General features: G+C 56.8%; 1 protein-coding gene across 3 annotated transcripts in view; it reads left to right on the top strand.

The window, feature by feature from the left end:
- The first annotated feature begins 12,415 nt into the window (after positions 1–12,415).
- The window catches only part of LMX1B (LIM homeobox transcription factor 1 beta), a 75,128-nt gene continuing 69,806 nt past the window's right edge, over positions 12,416–17,737 (top strand). For all 3 annotated transcript variants that reach the window (XM_036261428.1, XM_036261427.1, XM_036261426.1), the window contains exons 1-2: positions 12,416–12,554; positions 13,391–13,577. In XM_036261428.1, coding sequence (XP_036117321.1) covers positions 12,416–12,554; positions 13,391–13,577 — 326 coding nt within the window. The remainder of the gene's footprint in view (positions 12,555–13,390; positions 13,578–17,737) is intronic.

Below are 17,737 nucleotides of genomic sequence, written 5' to 3'. Positions count from 1 at the left end.
AGCCAAGGAGTGGAAGCAACTCATGTCCATCAACAGAGGAATGGATAAACAAAATGTGTTATATACATACAGAGCAATGTTATTCAGTCTTTAAAAAGAAGGAATTTCTGCCCTGGTCGGTTTGGCTCAGTGGTTGGAGCGTTGGCCTGCAGACCAGAGTCTTGAGTTCGATTCCGGTCAAGGGCATGTACCTCGGTTATAGTTCGATGCCTAGCCCTGGTCAGGGTCATGCGGGAGGTGGCAGCCGGTGTGTTTCTCTCACATCAATGTTTCTCTCTCTCTCTCTCTCCCCCCCTCTCACTCTATCTGAAGATAAATGGAAAAATATATCCTTGGGTGAGAATTTTTTAAAAAGAAGGAATTTCTGACACAGGCTATAACATAGATGAACCTTGAGGACGTTATGTTAAGTGAAATAAGCCAGTCACAAATGGACAAACATCTATGATTCCATCTGTATGAGGTACCCAGAGCAGTCAAATTCATAGACACAGAAAGCAGAATGGTGGTTCCCAGGGCCAGGTGGGACAGAGGATGGGGACAGAGTTTCCGTATTGCGAGGTGAAGAGTTCTGGAGATGGATGGCGGTGATGAGCTGTACACTTAAAAATGGTTGATGCCCAGCCAGGGTGGCTCAGTGGATTGAGTGTCGTCCCATGACTGAGAGGTCCCGGTTTGATTCCCAGTCAGGGCACATGCTGGGGTTTCAGGTTCGATCCCCAGTAGTGGGCGTGCAGGAGGTAGCCGATCCATGTTTCTCTCTCATTGATGTTTCTATCTCTCTCCCTTCCTCTCTCTCTAAAAAAGTCAATAAAAACATATTTGAAAAAAAAATGTTTGAGATGGCTGGGCTGGAGTGACTCAGTTGGTTGAGCATCATCCCGTGTAACCAAATGTTGCCTGTTGGAACCCCGGTCAAGATGCATACACGGGTTTCAAGTTTGATCCCAGTCAGGGAGTGTTCAGAAAGCAACAGAGCAATGTTTCTCTCTCACATCAATGTTTCTCTCCTCTCCTCCTCCTCCTCCGCTTCCTCCTCCTCCTCCTCCTTTTTCTTTTCTCTAAGCATGCCACAAGTGAGAATTTTTTAAAAATGATTGAGATGGTAAATGTGATATGTTATTTGATCACAATTTAAAAGTCAGAAATGCAAGTGAAGAGCTTGACATTAAATTGCCTCAGAAACTTCAAGAAAATCAGTATTTATATATTTTTTTATCTCTTTTCAACCCATTTTTCAGGTTACTGTTATAAACATCCAAAATTATAATCAAATGGTGATTGTCATTTTACAGGTGATACCCAACTCATGAACTTCATATTTTAGGTGGGCATTTGACATTCCCATCGTCTGCAGTTTATATACTCCAACTGGCCAAGAACATTTGGGGGGATCTTTAGAAAAACGCGAGAGTACTTTCCATCCTTTCTCACATGTTCAGGGAACATACGGAATCATTTCCCTGCACCTCTGCCCCCCACCGCCAGCCCTCCTTGGACACTCCAGCCCTGTCGAGCAGCCCTGGACTGTTTTGGGGCCCCCACACAGCCGAGAACCCAGAGCTCGGGGCCCCAGGGCCCCCACAAAGCCTGCCCAATGGGCACTTCCTAAATGCAGAGAGCATTTAGTGTCTAAAAGGCTCATGTCTGTGGGCTTTTTAATGTTCTTTTATTAAAAACTAATGAGCTGCTCAGAGAAATGACTGGAAGCAGATCTTTTGAATTGTTCCTACATCCCAGCGTTCCTTTTGCAGAGTCTCTTCAAGGACATCACCTTCCAGCTGCTCCATGATGAGCCCCTCCCGCAGGGCCTCTGTGCATGGGGGCCGCGAGGGCTCGAGGCTTGAGGGTGGAATCTGGAGTCTCCGCATGCACCGGGTGCCTATGACAGGGACCGCCCCGGCCACAACCCCTGTCCCCTGCACTGAGTGAGGCCGTCACCAGCCCCACGGTTGCCTCTATGAGTACCACCAGGAATCCCCAGAGAAGTGTCGATTTAGGTCCTATGCCCATTTTATTTATTTATTTATTTATTTATTTATTTTTTATCCTCACCCGAGGACACTTTTCCATTTTTTGTTCAGATAGAGCGGGAGGGAGAGAGAGGAAGAGAGAGAGAGAGAGAAACATCGATGTGAAGGGACACATCGAGTGGCTGCCACCCGCACGACCAACCAGGGCCAGGGACAAACTGCAACCGAGGTACATGCCCTTAGCGGGAACCGAACCCGGGTCTCTCTGTACCGGAGGCCGACGCTCTAACCGCTGAGCCAAACCGGCCAGGGCCCTATGCCCATTTTTTAATTGGATTGTTTGGGGAGAGGAGTTGGTGTTGAGTTGTATGAGTTTTTTATAAATTTTGGACATTAACCCCTTATTGGATGTATCACTGGTGAACATGTTCCTCCGCTCGGCGGGTTGTCTCTTCATCTTGTTGGCGGTGTCCTTGGCGTGCGAAAGCTTTTTCGTCTGATCTAGTCCATTTGTTTGCTTTTTTTCTTTTGTTTCCCTTGTCTGAGGAGATAGATCAGACCTGAAACTAACGCAAAATAATACTGAATGTAAACGGTAATTGAAAACAAAGTTTTTAGTTTTAAAAATAAAAATAAAATAAAATGTGTGGGGAAGAAAAAGAATCTCCAGATAGCAGCCTCTCCTTCCCTCACCCATTCCCGCCCCCCCACCCAATCCTGCCCCCCCAAAGCCTCAGAGCTGCTCTGCATCCAAGACCCTGCTGCCTCAGTTTCCCCCGACCAGTCCACCCTCCCCAGGAGCCGAGCAAACCCGTCTTCCTCTGCGTCCTCTCCAGGCAGGTGAGTCAGAGCATCCCCCTCACCCATCCTAGCGCTTCAGTAGACGGATGGGGGAAAGGGGACGGTCACTCAGCACAGCAAGCAGACTCATCTGAGGCTGGGACAAGTCATTTCTTGCCTGAGTCCTCAGCTGGTCTCCGTGGGAGAGGCATATCCCCAGCCGCCGAGCCAGCACGATGTGGACCACGTTCTGTTCCAAGGGCACGTGTCCCCTCCTCATCTTACAGACCCCTTCCATTGCCACCGAAAGGTGCTCTCCCTGTCACCCCTTCCTGCGTTTCTCCCTGAGACTGCACGGGGAGGTGGAGAGGTGGGAAGACAGAGTATCCCATCCCACCATGAAGGAGAAACACACCTTGCTGACAGTACGTAAGAAAGAAACCTAAGCTGATGGGCAGGTAAAGGAAGGCTTCTGGGAGGTGGCGACATTTACACGGAGACGGAAAGGATGAAGAGGAGTAAGCCGGGAAAGGGAGTGCACAGAGCCCTCCGGGCTGTTCAGAGCCCGCAGACAAGAGAGGGTACGAGCTGCTTGGGAAGCGGCATAAAGCCAGTGTGCCTGGCAAGTAGCACGGAGAGCAAAGGGGAAGGAGGTAGAGATGAGGCCAGGGATGGACACCGGCCAGGAGGCCTCAGAGGCCACCGGGAGAATTCTAGACTTGGAGGCTTTTCCTGGGTTTGGGAAAGTCTGAATTACCGAGCTCTCCTAGGGGGGAACCCTGCCGGTCAGACGTGCAGGCTGGAGTGTAGGTGGGAGCCAGGATGCAGGGATGACATTTTCTGGCGTTTCTGTGCACTGAGTCCCACAGAGCTCCCACAGCCGGCTCACCACCCTTCTAGGCTGCCTGGCACCCACAGGGGGCAGAGTAAGGGCAGTAGCTTTGGGCCTGGCTCTACCACTCGGGCACCAGGAGCAAGGCACTCCCCACTCGGAGCCCCGCCTTCCTTGTCTGGGCCACGGGAATCCACACCCGCGACTGCACAGACTCGTTATAGGGTCCACGAGACCACCGATGTCAGAGGCTTGACAAAGGGGCTGGTAGAGTAAGTCATCAATAAAGGTCAATTATCATCAGCATTCCCAGTACTGTTATTGTTGATGTCTGCCGCCCGTCCTGGCTCCAGTGCTGCTCCAGCTGCTGGCTGCCGGACTGTTTCGGGGGCAGACACTGCCAAGACCCAGGACAGGGACGCTCTCCTTTTTTGCATAAATGCACATCTTGCCTTCAGAAGAGCCCCTCCTTCCAAGGAGCGTCCAGCGGGGTTGCTTGGGGGACACATTCCAGAAAGAATAACTCTGTGTAACATGAAACCCTGAATCTGGAAACACAACCTCTCTGGGAAATTAGAGGATCGGGTCTGCTCAAGGACCGCCCGGGCTCCCTCCATACAAAAGGGATATTGAAACCCAAAGGCCTCGTCACTTGGCCTCCTGCCTCTGGTCTCACCCCTCACCACAGCCAGAGAGCTCTTCCTAAAAAACAAACTTGACTGTGGCACTACCACACTGTTTAAATCTCCCGTGGCTCCTCACTGCCCTCAGGGTCAAGTCTCTCTCCTCATCTAGTCCCGCCGTGCCCTATGGCGAGGCTCCTTCCCACCCCTGTGGCCATGCCCTTGCTCTGACCCAGCCATACATGCTTCCAATGGATGGAGTCTTTCCTGCCTCAGGACCTTTGCACATCCAGTGACCCTCGTGCCTCCTCTAACAGGTCACTACCAATTCTAGATTCAAAAGCCCACAGTCCTAGTTGAACCCACACATAGTAATGAAAAGTAGCAACGCCATTCCCATTTTCCAGATGAAGAAGCTGGGGCCCTGAGAACCATCATGTGACTCCTGAAACTAAGCCTCAAGCCAGACTCCAGAATCTTTCGGTGTCCAAGAGGAAGCACCTGTCTGTGCCTCTGTCACAACAAGAGGATGCAGACAAGAGAGAAAGCCACAGAGAAGAAAGGGGCCAGTGTGGCAGCGAGCAAAGGCACTGCAGTCACCCGGAATGCGTTCAAAACCCAGCATAGCACTCGTACACCTGTGGGCTCAGCAATGCACTAGACCAGTCTGAACCTCAGTTTTCTCATCTGTAAAGTGGGGCTAAATAATGCCTCCCTCAAAGGCGCAGGGGGCGTACTCAGGAATAACACATCGGAGCATCTGCAGTATGTGTTGAGACTCAGTGAATGTCATGTGCCGCCCGCCCTGTTGCAGCTGGGAGGCTGCCAGTCCAGACCAGCTCATCCCAGACCAGACTTGCATCACCCTAGGTTAGGCTGACGGGGCCCGGGAACCATCCCTGCCCTGTTTTCTGTTTCGTTTTCCAGCCTTGCCTTTGGAAAAAGTCCAGCTTCCTCCTGCGGGAAGAAGGCAGGAGGGGAACTGTTCATGCCTTGGCCTGGATGCCCGGAGGAGCCCTGTGGGGAGGACCTGGGGTTTGGAGTCTGGGCCAATCTAGGTCTGAATCCACGATCTGACCCTTAGGATGCTGTGTGACCCTGGGTAAAGTGACTTCACCTCTCTGAAGCGCTGATTTCTCCACCTGTTAAAAAGTCTCATGATTTCTACACCGGGGCAGATGGAGGGACTGGGACGAGAGGATTCTGGGTGTGCTTTCCAGTGTACAGTGACTCCTCTTGGGGAGGAGCTGACGCTCGGGGAGAGGCGGAGGCTTACCACAGGAGTCACCAACCCAGATGCCCCTTGGCAAACTGAAGAGGGCAGCTATCTGGCCTGGTGTCGGGGTGTGGGGCTCAATTGGGGAAAAGGGCACAATTCAGCCCAGATTATCAATACCTTGCTGGCTGCGGGCCTAAGACTATCAGGCCTATGATTTTTCAGGAGAAAAATCCATATTTTCACGCAAAAATCTCATGAACAAAGTATGGTCAGGAGTATAGACAGTATGATCTCATTTACATAAAATTCAAAAACAGGCAAAACTCTGGTAAGGTGATAAGACACCAGGTCAGTGTTTTCCCGGGAGGAAGGCCGGGCAGTTATCACCTGGGAGGGCGGCAGGAGGGAGCCAGAAACATGTTCTCTCTTGATCTGCGTGTTGGGGGCATGAGCGTAATGTTATGCTTTGTGCACTTCTCTATATGTATATTATACTTCAATAAAAACGCTAAAATAATTTTAGAACAAATAAATCAAGACTGCCGTGCTGGGAGGAGACAGCCAGTATGGGCCAAACCAGAGTCCTGCAGGCGGCATCAGGCACCTGAGACAGGGGCTTGGGTGCTCCTGGCCCCTGACACCGTGCATGGGCTCTTCACCCGTATGGAGTACCCCTGCTTCGCAAACCACAAAGGAGGAACCCCCAGCCTGCCCACCTGCTGCCCTGCCTGGAGAGGGTGGGAATCCCATCTCTATCAGCCTGTCTCCCAGCCACATACTTCTGAGCTCAAATTCTAGAGAAGCAGGCACACCCTGCCACTTATATGATGAAGTGATGCCCCCAAACCTCACCCTTATCTATTATTCATTTCACTTCACCAAGAATACCCAGAGGGCAGTAATCAAAGGCAGCCAGTTCTGTTTCCAAAAAGCCTTCCTAGAATCTGGAATTCACCGAGCCTGCCTCCCAGCCCACAACCCCACGCAGCAAACCCCCAGGCTGCAAACCCAACAGGCACCGGCCCCAGTGCCCACGAGCCCTGGCAGAGGGGTGGTGGTCCGCAGTGGGGCTGCCCCAGCTCCACCCTCTGCCCACTCTGGATATCTTGGTTTTATTTTTATTTTCACTCTCATTCTTTTCTTTCGGAGGCCCACAGAAGGCCCACACACCTCCTATAGAAAGCGGCACCAGCCAAAACAAATGCACATCAAATGCATTTATTTGCACAGACACTCATAAAAACTTTACTAGACACCACATAATTACAGGAAGGGGCGAACCTCCAACTCCGCGGATCCCTAGTGTTTGGAAGTGGATTGAAGACAAAGATGAAATAGGATGGGCGCTGGGCCCGCATCACACTCAGCCACCCCCCTTTTCCAGCCTGGACCCTCCCGAGGGAGGCCAATGAACTTTCTTGTTTTTATGAAATTGTGTCCAATTCATATAAAATGTCTTTCTGTGAGTTATTAATGTACTAATGGGGCTTTTTTGGTTCCAAATATGGTCCTCAGTTGTCTCTTTGTTCTGGCTCAAGTCCTTTGCCTGGGAAGCCCTTGGTTTTACCCATCCCATCCATTTGGTAAGAAATGCAAAGATTCTTGAGGAAAGTGCCTTTTAAAAAATAAATATAAACAGCGCCTTGAGCATCCCACATGGTGGGTTTTGATGCAATGGGCTGAACCCCTAATTCTGTTCCCTACCAGGGGTCTGGCTTAGGTTGTCCTGGCCCTGGAAGTCTGGGCACTGCCTGGAGGTGGGTGCCCAGCCCACAGCTGTGGGGATCTGAGTCTCATCTGCCCTAAAGGGAGACAGATGGCTGAGCTCCTGTTCATTCAATCATTGACCAAATATGTATAGAGCCCATTATGTGCCAGACACTTTGGTGAGCACTTACATGTTGTCCTCTCTACTACCTTGTAGGATAAATGCTGTCCTTACACCCACTTTACAGATGAGGAAGCTGAGGTACAAAGAGAGAGCAGGTCTTTCCTGAGGTCCCACAGCTAGATCCTGAACCAGATCTAGGTGACTCCCAGAGACCTGTTCTTGACCACTCCTAAACTCTGTCTGGCCAGTGGAAGACCTTAGCCTTGAGCCACCTGACCCGGGTACTGTCCCTCCCTAAGCACCAGCCCTGGGCTGACAGCACCCTTTGGATCTAAGGGAGCCTGGTCTCCTGACCCAACAGGGAGGAATCTCACGACTAATGGCCCAGACCTTGTGCTGAAAAGTCATGGGTCTGTGGCCAGAGACCCCACCAGCTGGTTGGGGGGGGGGAGCTGAGCTGCAGAAAACAGAGGAATTTTGCTGGGGCTGGGCAGTCCGCCACATTGCACAAAGGCACACACTAGCGCACCGCCTCAGAGTCACACACTGTGCCTCACCAGCAAACTCTGCCTAAAATCCCATCTCCTGCCGCCCCTCCCATCTGCCTAAAAACACAGAAGGGAGAGAAGCTGCTCCCAGCCCTGAGTCAGCGGGACCACAGCCTGGACCTCTCCCCAGTCACTCCTCTTTGGATCTCCACCGAACTCAGGGTCTCTGAGTTCTCCAAAAGCACAAGACCATAGACACTTTTCCAGGGGCTGTGGGAAGTGACCATGTTACTTATCACACATCCATCTCTTTGCTAGCTAGGAAGGGGCCTGAGCCTTTGACCCACATGGCCTGGGGCCAACCACCCTTGGGGTCTGCAGCGATGCCTCCAGCTCCACCTCCAGAGCTCCCAGGTCTCCTGACCCCGGGCTGCCTCCCTGAATAGCAACTCCCAACCTGGGTCAGGCTGGGAGCGCTCAGGTCCGGTCTGGCTGACTCCCGTTGGATCTGAGTGGCTTTCCAGCAGGGTAGAATCGTGGACTGGGGTAGCTCCTCCTCTGAACTTCCATGCCTCAAGGCTCTGGCCCTGCCCAGGATCCTCGCCTCCAGCACCGGGGCGATGCACCGGCTCCATGCAGGGAGGAGAGGGTCACCAAGCAGTGCCGGTGGCTCCTGGCGAGGCGGGGGTGTGGGGAGGAAGCACGGTCCTAAGGAAAGAAGCAATGGGGAATGGGGAGAGCTCAGTGAAGATGGGACAACCACAAGATTTGGGAAGTCCAGACGCCCACCCTAGGCTTCCCTCTCCGGTTTTGCTTCTTCCCAAGCGATTCCCCACAGAAAACATCTGAAGCTTTTTCTGCCGCTTAAGTCGGAGCCAGAGAGAATCCCGGATCAGCCGGAGCGCCCGCGTCGTGGGTCCGGGGTCGCTGGGGCCAATCGGCGGGTACCGGATCACACGAACTGCTGTCGGGCAGAACAAGGTGCTGTTCGCTGCCCACGGGTTGTATCGGACTCGGGGCCTAGGCCCCGGTTCTACCGTCCAGTCGGCCACTTCTTCAGCGGGGAAGAGGTCTGGAGGTCCGGAGTCGCGCTTGGGTTTGAGAGGCCGGGGGCCTCCGCGCGTCTGTGCGAAGTATCCGGGTCGACAGACCCAGCTGGGGGAACGAGTGACGGGCAGCAGGGACAAAGGGCAAGGAACAGGACCTATACGGTGACCCCAAAAGAGGGGCAGACGAATGGGCAGTGAGCAGGAGGGCGCAGAGAGGGGACTCCGGGTTGTGCACTAAGCAGCCCGCCCCTCCGACCGCAGAGGGCAGCCCCTCGGCAGCCGCGTGGCTCGGAGCCCCATCTTTGGCCCTCCCAATGTCTGCTCCGGTGGTGTGGGCTGTGGCACGGGCAAGGGCTCGGAGTGACCTGCCAAAATTCTGTGCTCCCCAGGACAGACCAGCCACCGGCATCCGAGCCGGACTGCCGCACGTCCTCCGGCGCTGAGACCCAGCCAGCTGGTGGCCCGGAATTGCGACCCTGGACACAGCCGGCGGCCCCCGACTCGGCTCAGGACGCATGGCCCGAGGGTCAGAGAAGTCTAAGAGGCCTGGACACAGGGGCCCCCATTCCGCCAAAAGGGAGAAAAGAAGTGTGGAGAGGAAGAGGCTGGGCATAGGAAGGGGGTCAGTGGGAGACAGGCGGGGGGGAATGGAACGCTGCACTGGGAGTCTGGGGTCTGGGGTCGGTCTGCAGTGTCTGTGACCGGAGAGGATTTCCAAGTGCGCTCTGAAGAAGGCAAGGGTCTGGGCCGGGAACCGGGACCCTCTTGCCTCGTCGCCCGACAGCAGGTGCAGGGACGCAGCGCTACCAGCAGAGGGCAGAATATGCCCGATCGGTCTGCGAGCCCTGGGCCCGGCTCCGCGCCTCCAGGCCGCCCTCTTCTCCAGGCAGCAGCCGGCCCCCGCCCCAGATGCCGGAGTAGGCGGCCCTGGCCCAACCTCGGGAGCCCAAGGCCTGGGGTTTTCTAAGACCGAGGATCAAAGGCGTGTGAGAAAAACTCCACATTCACTCATCCACCCTCCTGGATATAGACACACAAAAAGTAATAAATACCCAGAGACATAGAGCCGTGCACACGTATACTCCCAAACCCCCAAAACTCTGAGACACTCGAGCACATAGAATCATTCAGAAACTCGGAGATACACATAGACACACAAAGATGCCACGACGAAACACATACAGAAAAGGATCCCAGACACAATACAGAGGCTGAAAAAAGACACACAAAGACATATGTGCCCGCAAAGAGTGGTACAGACACAGGGATAAACACAAAGACCTACAAAACCATGGAATATACAGAGGCACGGAAGGGCCCACAGATTCACACACACACACACACACACACACACACACACACACATAAGGATGCAGGGGAATCAGATACACATTCACAGATTCACACTTTTGGGGCCCAGAAAGTCTCAGGGACACAGAAATATTGTATGTGCACGGAAACACGGTGCACACACACGTACGCAAGAGCCTCAGAGTCCGGAGCGTCCACACGCACAGACACACACAGATACAGGTACTGGGGTGGGGCGGGAGGCCCTAATCCTCCACAAAACCGGGCCCCTCCGCGGGGCCCCCGCGGCACAGGGGGCCACTTCTGACCAAGCCTCCCCTAAGCTCCAAATCCGATCCGCCCTCTCGCCTCCAGCGGGGTCAGGGGACCCGCCTCCCATGCCCTCCGCCCTCACCCGGCTCCGCACCGCTGCTCCGCTCCAAGAGGGGCGGGAGCTGGCCCGCCACAGCTCGCGGGGTCAGCCCGCGCCTGCCCCAGGGCCGCATTGCCCCCCACCCCTGCCCCGGAGCGAGCCGCGCCTCCATGGGGACCCAGGGACCAAAGATACAGCCAGTCCCGGCGCAGGGCACTGAGCACGAAACAGTGGCCTGTGCACCAAGCGCAGTGCCAGGCCCGGTGTGCCAGGCCTCGCGGGCGCCTCAGTCAGTCTTGCCGGCCCCTTGCTCCCCGGTGCCGAGGCCCACTTTGCCCAGCCTCTCCATGGCGCTGTCCCTGCCGGCCCCGACCCCTGGCCAGGTCCCTCCACCACCAAAGGTCGCCTATCCCAGCGGCCAGTCAGGTTTCCGTCGAGCGGCGAAATACACATCGTCCCGGACTTTCAGTCCCCGACCTGGGGACACCACTCCCTACCCGTGTTCCTCGCTCCAAATCCTGCGAAGCCAGGTTCTCATTCATTGCCCTCCAACCCTACCCGTGGACCCCCTTTCCCAGACCTAACCGTCCTCTAAACTTTCCGTCGCCTGAACCCCTGCCTCACTCTCCTCTCCGGTCCAATGTCCCCCATTCTTGACCCTGGGGCCCCTCCGCGATCTTCGCTCACCCCTTCACCCAATCTCTGCCACGTCTAAAGCCTTTCCAGACCCCTCACCCCAAATCCGGGGCCCACCCCCTCTCCCTGGGCCAAGGCTCCCTTTGGCAAGTCCTGGGCCAGCAGCCCTCTCCTCCCGCCGGTTCCAGCCCCTCAGTCCCGGCAGCTAGCCCTCTCTTCGGACCAAACCGGCCCCGGGAAGGCGCCGCCGCCCGGGGACTCCAACTCAGCCCGGTGCGACCTACCTCGGCCGACAGTCGGGGTCCCCGGGCGGCCACTCCCGGCCGGCGCCGTCCCCTGGTGGAGCCGCTGCGCTCCCCGCCATCCGCGCAGTCTGGCCTCGTTCAGGGCCACTCCTCTGAGCGCTGGAGCTTTAAAAAATATTAATAATGAAGAAGGCAAGAAAAAAGAAACCCTTCATTCCCCAACTCCCAAATCAATTTTTCAAGGGGGTGGGGCAGAAGGATTTGTTTGGAGGACGACCCAAACTTCTGAGAGGGACTAGCGGGGCGTTCGGCCTGGCTGGGGCTCCCGAGCCCATGCTCGGGGCCAGGCGCCGCGCGGGGAGCAAGCTGGGGGCGTGGGGAGCCCTCCCGCGGCGGGGGGGCGGCGACGGCACTATTTGACGTGGAGCCGCCGGCTCATCCCGGCGCAGGGATACGAAGCGCTCCAATGAGTTCAAATGTCAGGAAGTTTGAGGAGGGGTGAGGCGGCTCCCGGCCGGAGTATCCCTCCGCCGCAAGCCCCAGCTCTAAACCGAGCGGCTCCTTCGGCGCACCATGGCACTGGAGTAGTGCGGGGAGCGCGCCGGGAGCCCCGCGGCCCGCTGCGCCCCGCCCGGGACCCCGCTGCGCCGCCCGCGCCCCCCCCAGCCCGCGGGGCCGCCCCTACACCCCCGCCCCCTCCCCCGCCCGCCGCCGCCGCCGCCACCGCCGCCGCCGCCGCCGCCGTCTCCTCCCCGCGGCTCCGTCTGCCGCTGCGGCCGCAGCCCAGCTCCGGGGCTGACAAGCAGGTGACAGAAGAGCCGGCGCGCGTGGCTGCGAGTGCCCGGGAGAGCGCGGCGCGGACTGCAGCCGCCCCGGCCCGCCAGCACGACGCCGGGGCCCGGGGCCAGCGTGTCGCCGCTGCACGCTCGCCGGGGGCAACCCGCGGCCCCAGCCGCAGCCCCAACCCCGCGGGAGCCGCGCCTCCCCGGCTCCGGGGACGCGGCGGCGGCGAGCGGGCAGGCGGGCGGGTGGGCGAGCACCCTGGCTGGCGGGGCCCGCAGCACGCCCCGCGTCCCATGGATATAGCAACAGGTCCCGAGTCTCTGGAGAGGTGCTTCCCCCGCGGGCAGACGGACTGCGCCAAGATGTTGGACGGCATCAAGATGGAGGAGCACGCCCTGCGCCCCGGACCCGCCACTCTGGGGGTGCTGCTGGGTGAGTGCGGGGTCGGAACGCCGGAATGGTCACGGGCAGGAGACAGGGGCCTCGTCCCGAGGTGGAAACAGGCGTCTAGGCCAACTGATAAAGGAAATGGTTTGCAGGACATGGGGGTGTGGGGGAACACAGAAAACTCCAGGAGTGATCACCAGAGGGGCAACAAGCTAGACAGGCATCCTGCGGGGACAGAGGTATGCAGGGACATCTCCTAGGAGGGAGGACAGGACAGCTCCAGCCTCCACCCACCCACCCCCATCTTCATCTGGCCTCGGATCTAGAGATGCCACTCTGGGCGGGAGGTAGGAGGTGGGTGGCAGGGGTGATGGAGGACCCAAGTAGTCACCTTGGCAAGCTTGAAAGTAGTGCCAGGTCACTTGGGGAGGGGGAGCTTCTAAAAGAAAAGTGTCCCCCGAGTCCTCCAAATCACAGATTTGGGGAGATTGGGGACAGAAGACCACGAATGCCACTGTGGGGCATTTCAGCCAGCGAGCACCCCAGCCTCACCTCGTCTGTCTCGGTCCCAGCCGGCTACCCCGCGCGGTGCTCGTTCTGATACGTATTAATACCAAGCGCTGGATCTCGGGAGAAGGGGAGAGCTCAGCGCCGAGCCAAGGCTCGAGGCCCGCGGACTCTCCGCGCCGGAGTCCGCAGACTAGAACGAACTAGCTGAGGCTGCCCGGCCCTTGGCGCGGCGGCCAGGGGAGCGCAGGCGGCGGGCAACGCTCCCGGGCTGCCCTCGCCCTTGGAGCCGGGGCTGCGGGTACCAAGCGGCCGGGACGCCGGGGCCCGGCTGGTCGGCGCTGACGGCCCGGCTCTCGTCCTGTGCGCTGCAGGCTCCGACTGCCCGCATCCCGCCGTTTGCGAGGGCTGCCAGCGGCCCATCTCCGACCGCTTCCTGATGCGAGTCAACGAGTCGTCCTGGCACGAGGAGTGTTTGCAGTGCGCGGCGTGTCAGCAAGCCCTCACCACCAGCTGCTACTTCCGGGATCGGAAACTGTACTGCAAACAAGACTACCAACAGTAAGCGCCTCTCGTCCTCCTCCTTCCCCGCCGCCGCCCGGCACTCGAGTCTGGCCGCCCCCCTGCCAGGCCGGCCCGCGTCCACCCTGCGCCGGCTCTGTGCGCTGCTGGGCCCGTCAGCTCCGAGGGCTCTGTGGGCTGCGCGTCTCCGGCAGGGGCGAACCATCCCTGCCGGGCCGACATTGGTGGGGTGGCCGGGAGCCTCGGGCAGCTCCTAGTTGCTGTCCTTTGTCCGGAAAACCTGCTCTGGGCCGCTGAGCTGGGGTGCAGGACAAGGCCCTGGGCCGACTGGGGTATAGATGCCGGCGGTCCTAGGAGGCCTGAATTGGGGACCAGGAATCAAGTTCCAAACGAAAGCAGTGCTTTAGGGAGTCAGGCCCTGGTGGTGTGCTTCTTCAGCCCAAAGCAGGGTCTGTGGAGATTTGGGATTCCTGGAGCAAAGAGATGGAGTGCAGGGATGCTGAACTGCCTGAGCAGCCCCCATATCCCCTCGCTGCCAGCCACCGCGCTGCATTTTTAGTCCCTGTTGGAGAGAAAAGGATGTCCATCTTCCCCAAAACCGTGCCATGCGGGAATTTTGCACTTACAGTTTTCGTTGGCTGGAGGTGTCTAGGAAGAGGACCTCAAGAGGTGGCGGACTACAATCTGGGGCTCCCCATGAGGCTGGGGAACTGACAGAATGAGACTCCCCAGTAGGCTTTCTTTTTTGCAACGTGTAAGTTTTGGGGAGGGTGGCCTGCTCTGCCCTGGTGTAGCTCAAGCCTCAGGGTTGAGGCCAGAGGCTGTAGGTTGAGCTCTACCTGCTGACTTTTGTTTTTAGCTGAGTCTGGATTTGTCTGGCAAGGGGCTTGGGACAGATAAGAGTAGATACGGCCTTTTTTTCTTTCTTTCTTTCGTCTGGGTTTTGTGCCTGGCAGTATGATTGAGAGAGAAGCAAAGAGATGCAACAGCCCAAAGAGGGGTGTGGGGATCCCCAGGGCAGAATTTCGGAGGCAAGTGGGTGCCTGCGACAACTTTCTAGTGAGGCCTGGAAAACTCTTTCAGATGGGGCTGAGGGTGGGTAGGCTGCTCAGGTGGTTTGGGGCTCAGAGGAGACTGTGTGTACCCACGCCTCTGGGAAAAGGCTGGGCTGCCGGTGCCTGGTGGTCAGTGCAGCCTACCTGCTCTGCCCAGGGACTGTCTCTAAATGCAGGCCCTGATGAAAATTGGAGCAGCTAGCCTGCCCATCCAACTGCTTGGCTGAAGCCTGAGCCCTCAAGAGGGCATCGGGTTCTACTCTGAAAGGCTCTGGCTGAGGCTCCTACTAGGGCCTAATCTGGCTGTGCTTCCCTGGTCTGGGGGCCTAGCAAGAGCTGCTTTCTGTGCCTTGCTTTTCTTGCCGGCTGGGGGCTCTGCGGGCAGGAGCTGGGGCCAGATTCAGAGAGTCAGCTCTTTCACTGGTCCCAGAGCCCAGCTGAGGCCTCCCACTCTGACTGGAGCACCCCCGATTAGCCACACTGCCGTCGATCCTTTTGCACTGTTCCCTGGACCGATGGGATTCTAGTTCCAGCAGAAGATGAGGCCACCAGTCAGCTCAGCCACAGACAGCACAAATAAAATGGGGAAAGTGGTTTGGGGTAAATGTGGTTGGTGGCTTTGGGCCGGCCTGGGAGCAGCCCCTCGGCAGGGCTCACCAGCTTCCAGCCCACCCACGTCCTGCAGCCCTCACGAGCTCTCCCTGCCCAACCCGAGCTAGGCTCTGGCAGTGCCACTGCCCACTCAGGTCAGCCACCGGCCTGGACGCATCAACACGTGGGGGCAGGAGGCTCAGGAAACTGAATGGGCGTCCGAATCATTTGTGCAGGTTTTTGAAACTTTTTTTTACCTATCGGAAAGGCTCTTTCTGACCTCTTGTACAAATCTGCTCATTCCACCCCCCACTCTCACCCTCCAATTATTTGTGAAGCTCCTTCCTACAGCAAGGAGAGAGGATACCCTTGGTTCTTCAGAGCACAGAACTGTGGTCACGAAATCTGAACTGGATGTTAGAGCTGAGGGACCAACCCCCTCATTTTACAAAACAATTAAACATTTGCGATTGCTTTGTCAAAAGTATATTTGTTTTTAAAAGAAAAAAAGGCCCCTAAGAGCTTTTTCTTCTTCAGTGCAATAGGGGTGTATGCAAGTCAATTTTGGAATAAGGCGAATTTCGGTCCCGAGTCTGGCTCCAGCAGGGCTGCAGCCTCCGGGTGGGCAGAATTCACACCCCTCAAGGTGCCCCCCTCCTCCCTCGCCCCCTCTTTCTTCCAGTAACACCAATTAGGTATCTGCACTAGGTGGGCCGGTTATCAAGACAATCCTGGGGACAAACCCCGGGTGCGGATCCGCAGCCCTTCTCAGGGAGAGCCAGCGCAGCCAGGCCAGGAGGGACTCACTGGGAAGCAATGTTCTTTTCACAATAAAAATATATTTCACGATTTATTTTTTTCTTTGAGGATCGCAGAGGCATATTTATTGCATCTGTGCATAAATGCTTTCAGACGAGAATCCAGGCAAGTGGGCACAGAAACGTGCCTTCTCGATTTTGTCTTGTCTGTGCGTCAGCAGTATTGGGAAATTAACAACCCCCCAGCCCTGTAACTTTTGAAAAACGCGTCCTCCCCTCTAGGAGCCGCGGGACTCGGTTCTTAGACAGAGCTGGTTATTTTCCTTCAGCCCTTTTCTCCAGCTCGACTTGTTTTCAAGGATTCTGGACACCCAGAAGCGCAGCATTATTTTACGCACCACGGGGGTAATTAATTGACATTCGGACGAATCTGATAGCATTTGATACAAATCCACTAGCACGCCCTGCACACGCAAAACAGAGTGGGGGCCATGGCATTTGGCATTTTCACGCATAACTCAAAAGTCTCCCTTTTTTCCTACGTGTTTTTTTCTTGGGGGGGGTGGTGGTGAGAGGGCATCCTTCTAAGGAAAGAATCCCAAAGCATCGGATGGTTCTCCTGTGCCCGAGGCTCTGGTCGCTCGGCTCGTGCTCCTCAGACAGAAACTCCGGCTAGAAACCGGGGAGGAGATGCGGCCTCCAAATGCGAAATCACGAACACCCCTCTCCCTCCTCCACCGAGAACGCATGAAAAAATGACAACAAACCCCCCCCCCCCGGCATTTTTTTTCTTGGCGGCTTGGCGAAACAGAATTATGTAACTCTTTTCTTGCCGTCTGTCGCTCGTCTGGAAAGGGTTTCTGTCCTGAGGAGGTGGCGCGAATTCCTGGAGGAGGCTCCGGAAAGGGGGAGGGTTGGCAGGAGAGTCCAAAAATCTGTCACAAAATGGAGTCTAATCGCTTGTAAGACAGCTCCCAGGTCTGGCGACCTGAGACTCGTCTGCGTTCGAGCAGGAAGATGCGGGGCTGCCACCCAGGCCAGGCACCCACCTCGGCCTCCTGGGCTGGGCGCCCTTGCCTCTCCGCCGCAGTCACAGGGCCCTGCTGAGCTGGCGAAGGTCCCTCTGGGCTCACTTGCCCAGGTAGGATGCACCATCCTCGGCAGGAGGGGGCAGTGGGGTTTTGATTGAGTTTCACAAAAAGCTGTCTGAGTCCCGGGGTGATTTTTTTTTTTTAATTTACCCCAGCTGGCTGCATGAAACTCCAGTGGCCCAACCCCACTCTTCCCAGCACATTCCTTTCCTTGGAAGTGTTTACACCGGGAAAGGCTTTCCTGGGAGGCTCACCTCCCCTTGGAGTACCAGCAGCGGCAGAGCCTGGGTGTGGTACAGGGAAGGAGCAAAGTCGGCCGGTCTTTTCTGGCTGCTGCATCTCCCAGCTTGGAAGGCCTCCCATAGGCCTTGCTGCAAGGTGCTAGTTACCAGCAGGACCCCCTCCACGAGTGGGTACTCCGGCTGGCATAGTCCCCCGGACTCATTCAGGGCTGCAGACACCCCTGCCCCTAGCCTGGGGTAAGGGCCTGTCCTGGAAATGGATCTCCTTGAAAGGAAGGGCCAGCGCTTGGCCTTACGAAAAGGCCTCCGTAGTGCTCTCCTTGGGGATCTGAAGGCTGAAGGGCTCGCTCTGCCAGCCCAAAGCCTGGGGATCCTCTGGCCCCTGGGAGGGCACCTCTCCATTTAACCCCAGCACCTTGGCTGCAGGCGAAAGGGTAAGCAAAGGCTTTCCTGAGGTTGGAG

The sequence above is a fragment of the Molossus molossus genome, unplaced genomic scaffold (genome assembly GCF_014108415.1).
Source record: "Molossus molossus isolate mMolMol1 unplaced genomic scaffold, mMolMol1.p scaffold_m16_p_14, whole genome shotgun sequence".
Classification (NCBI taxonomy): Eukaryota; Metazoa; Chordata; class Mammalia; order Chiroptera; family Molossidae; genus Molossus; species Molossus molossus.
This window is presented reverse-complemented; position numbering and strand designations above follow the sequence as displayed.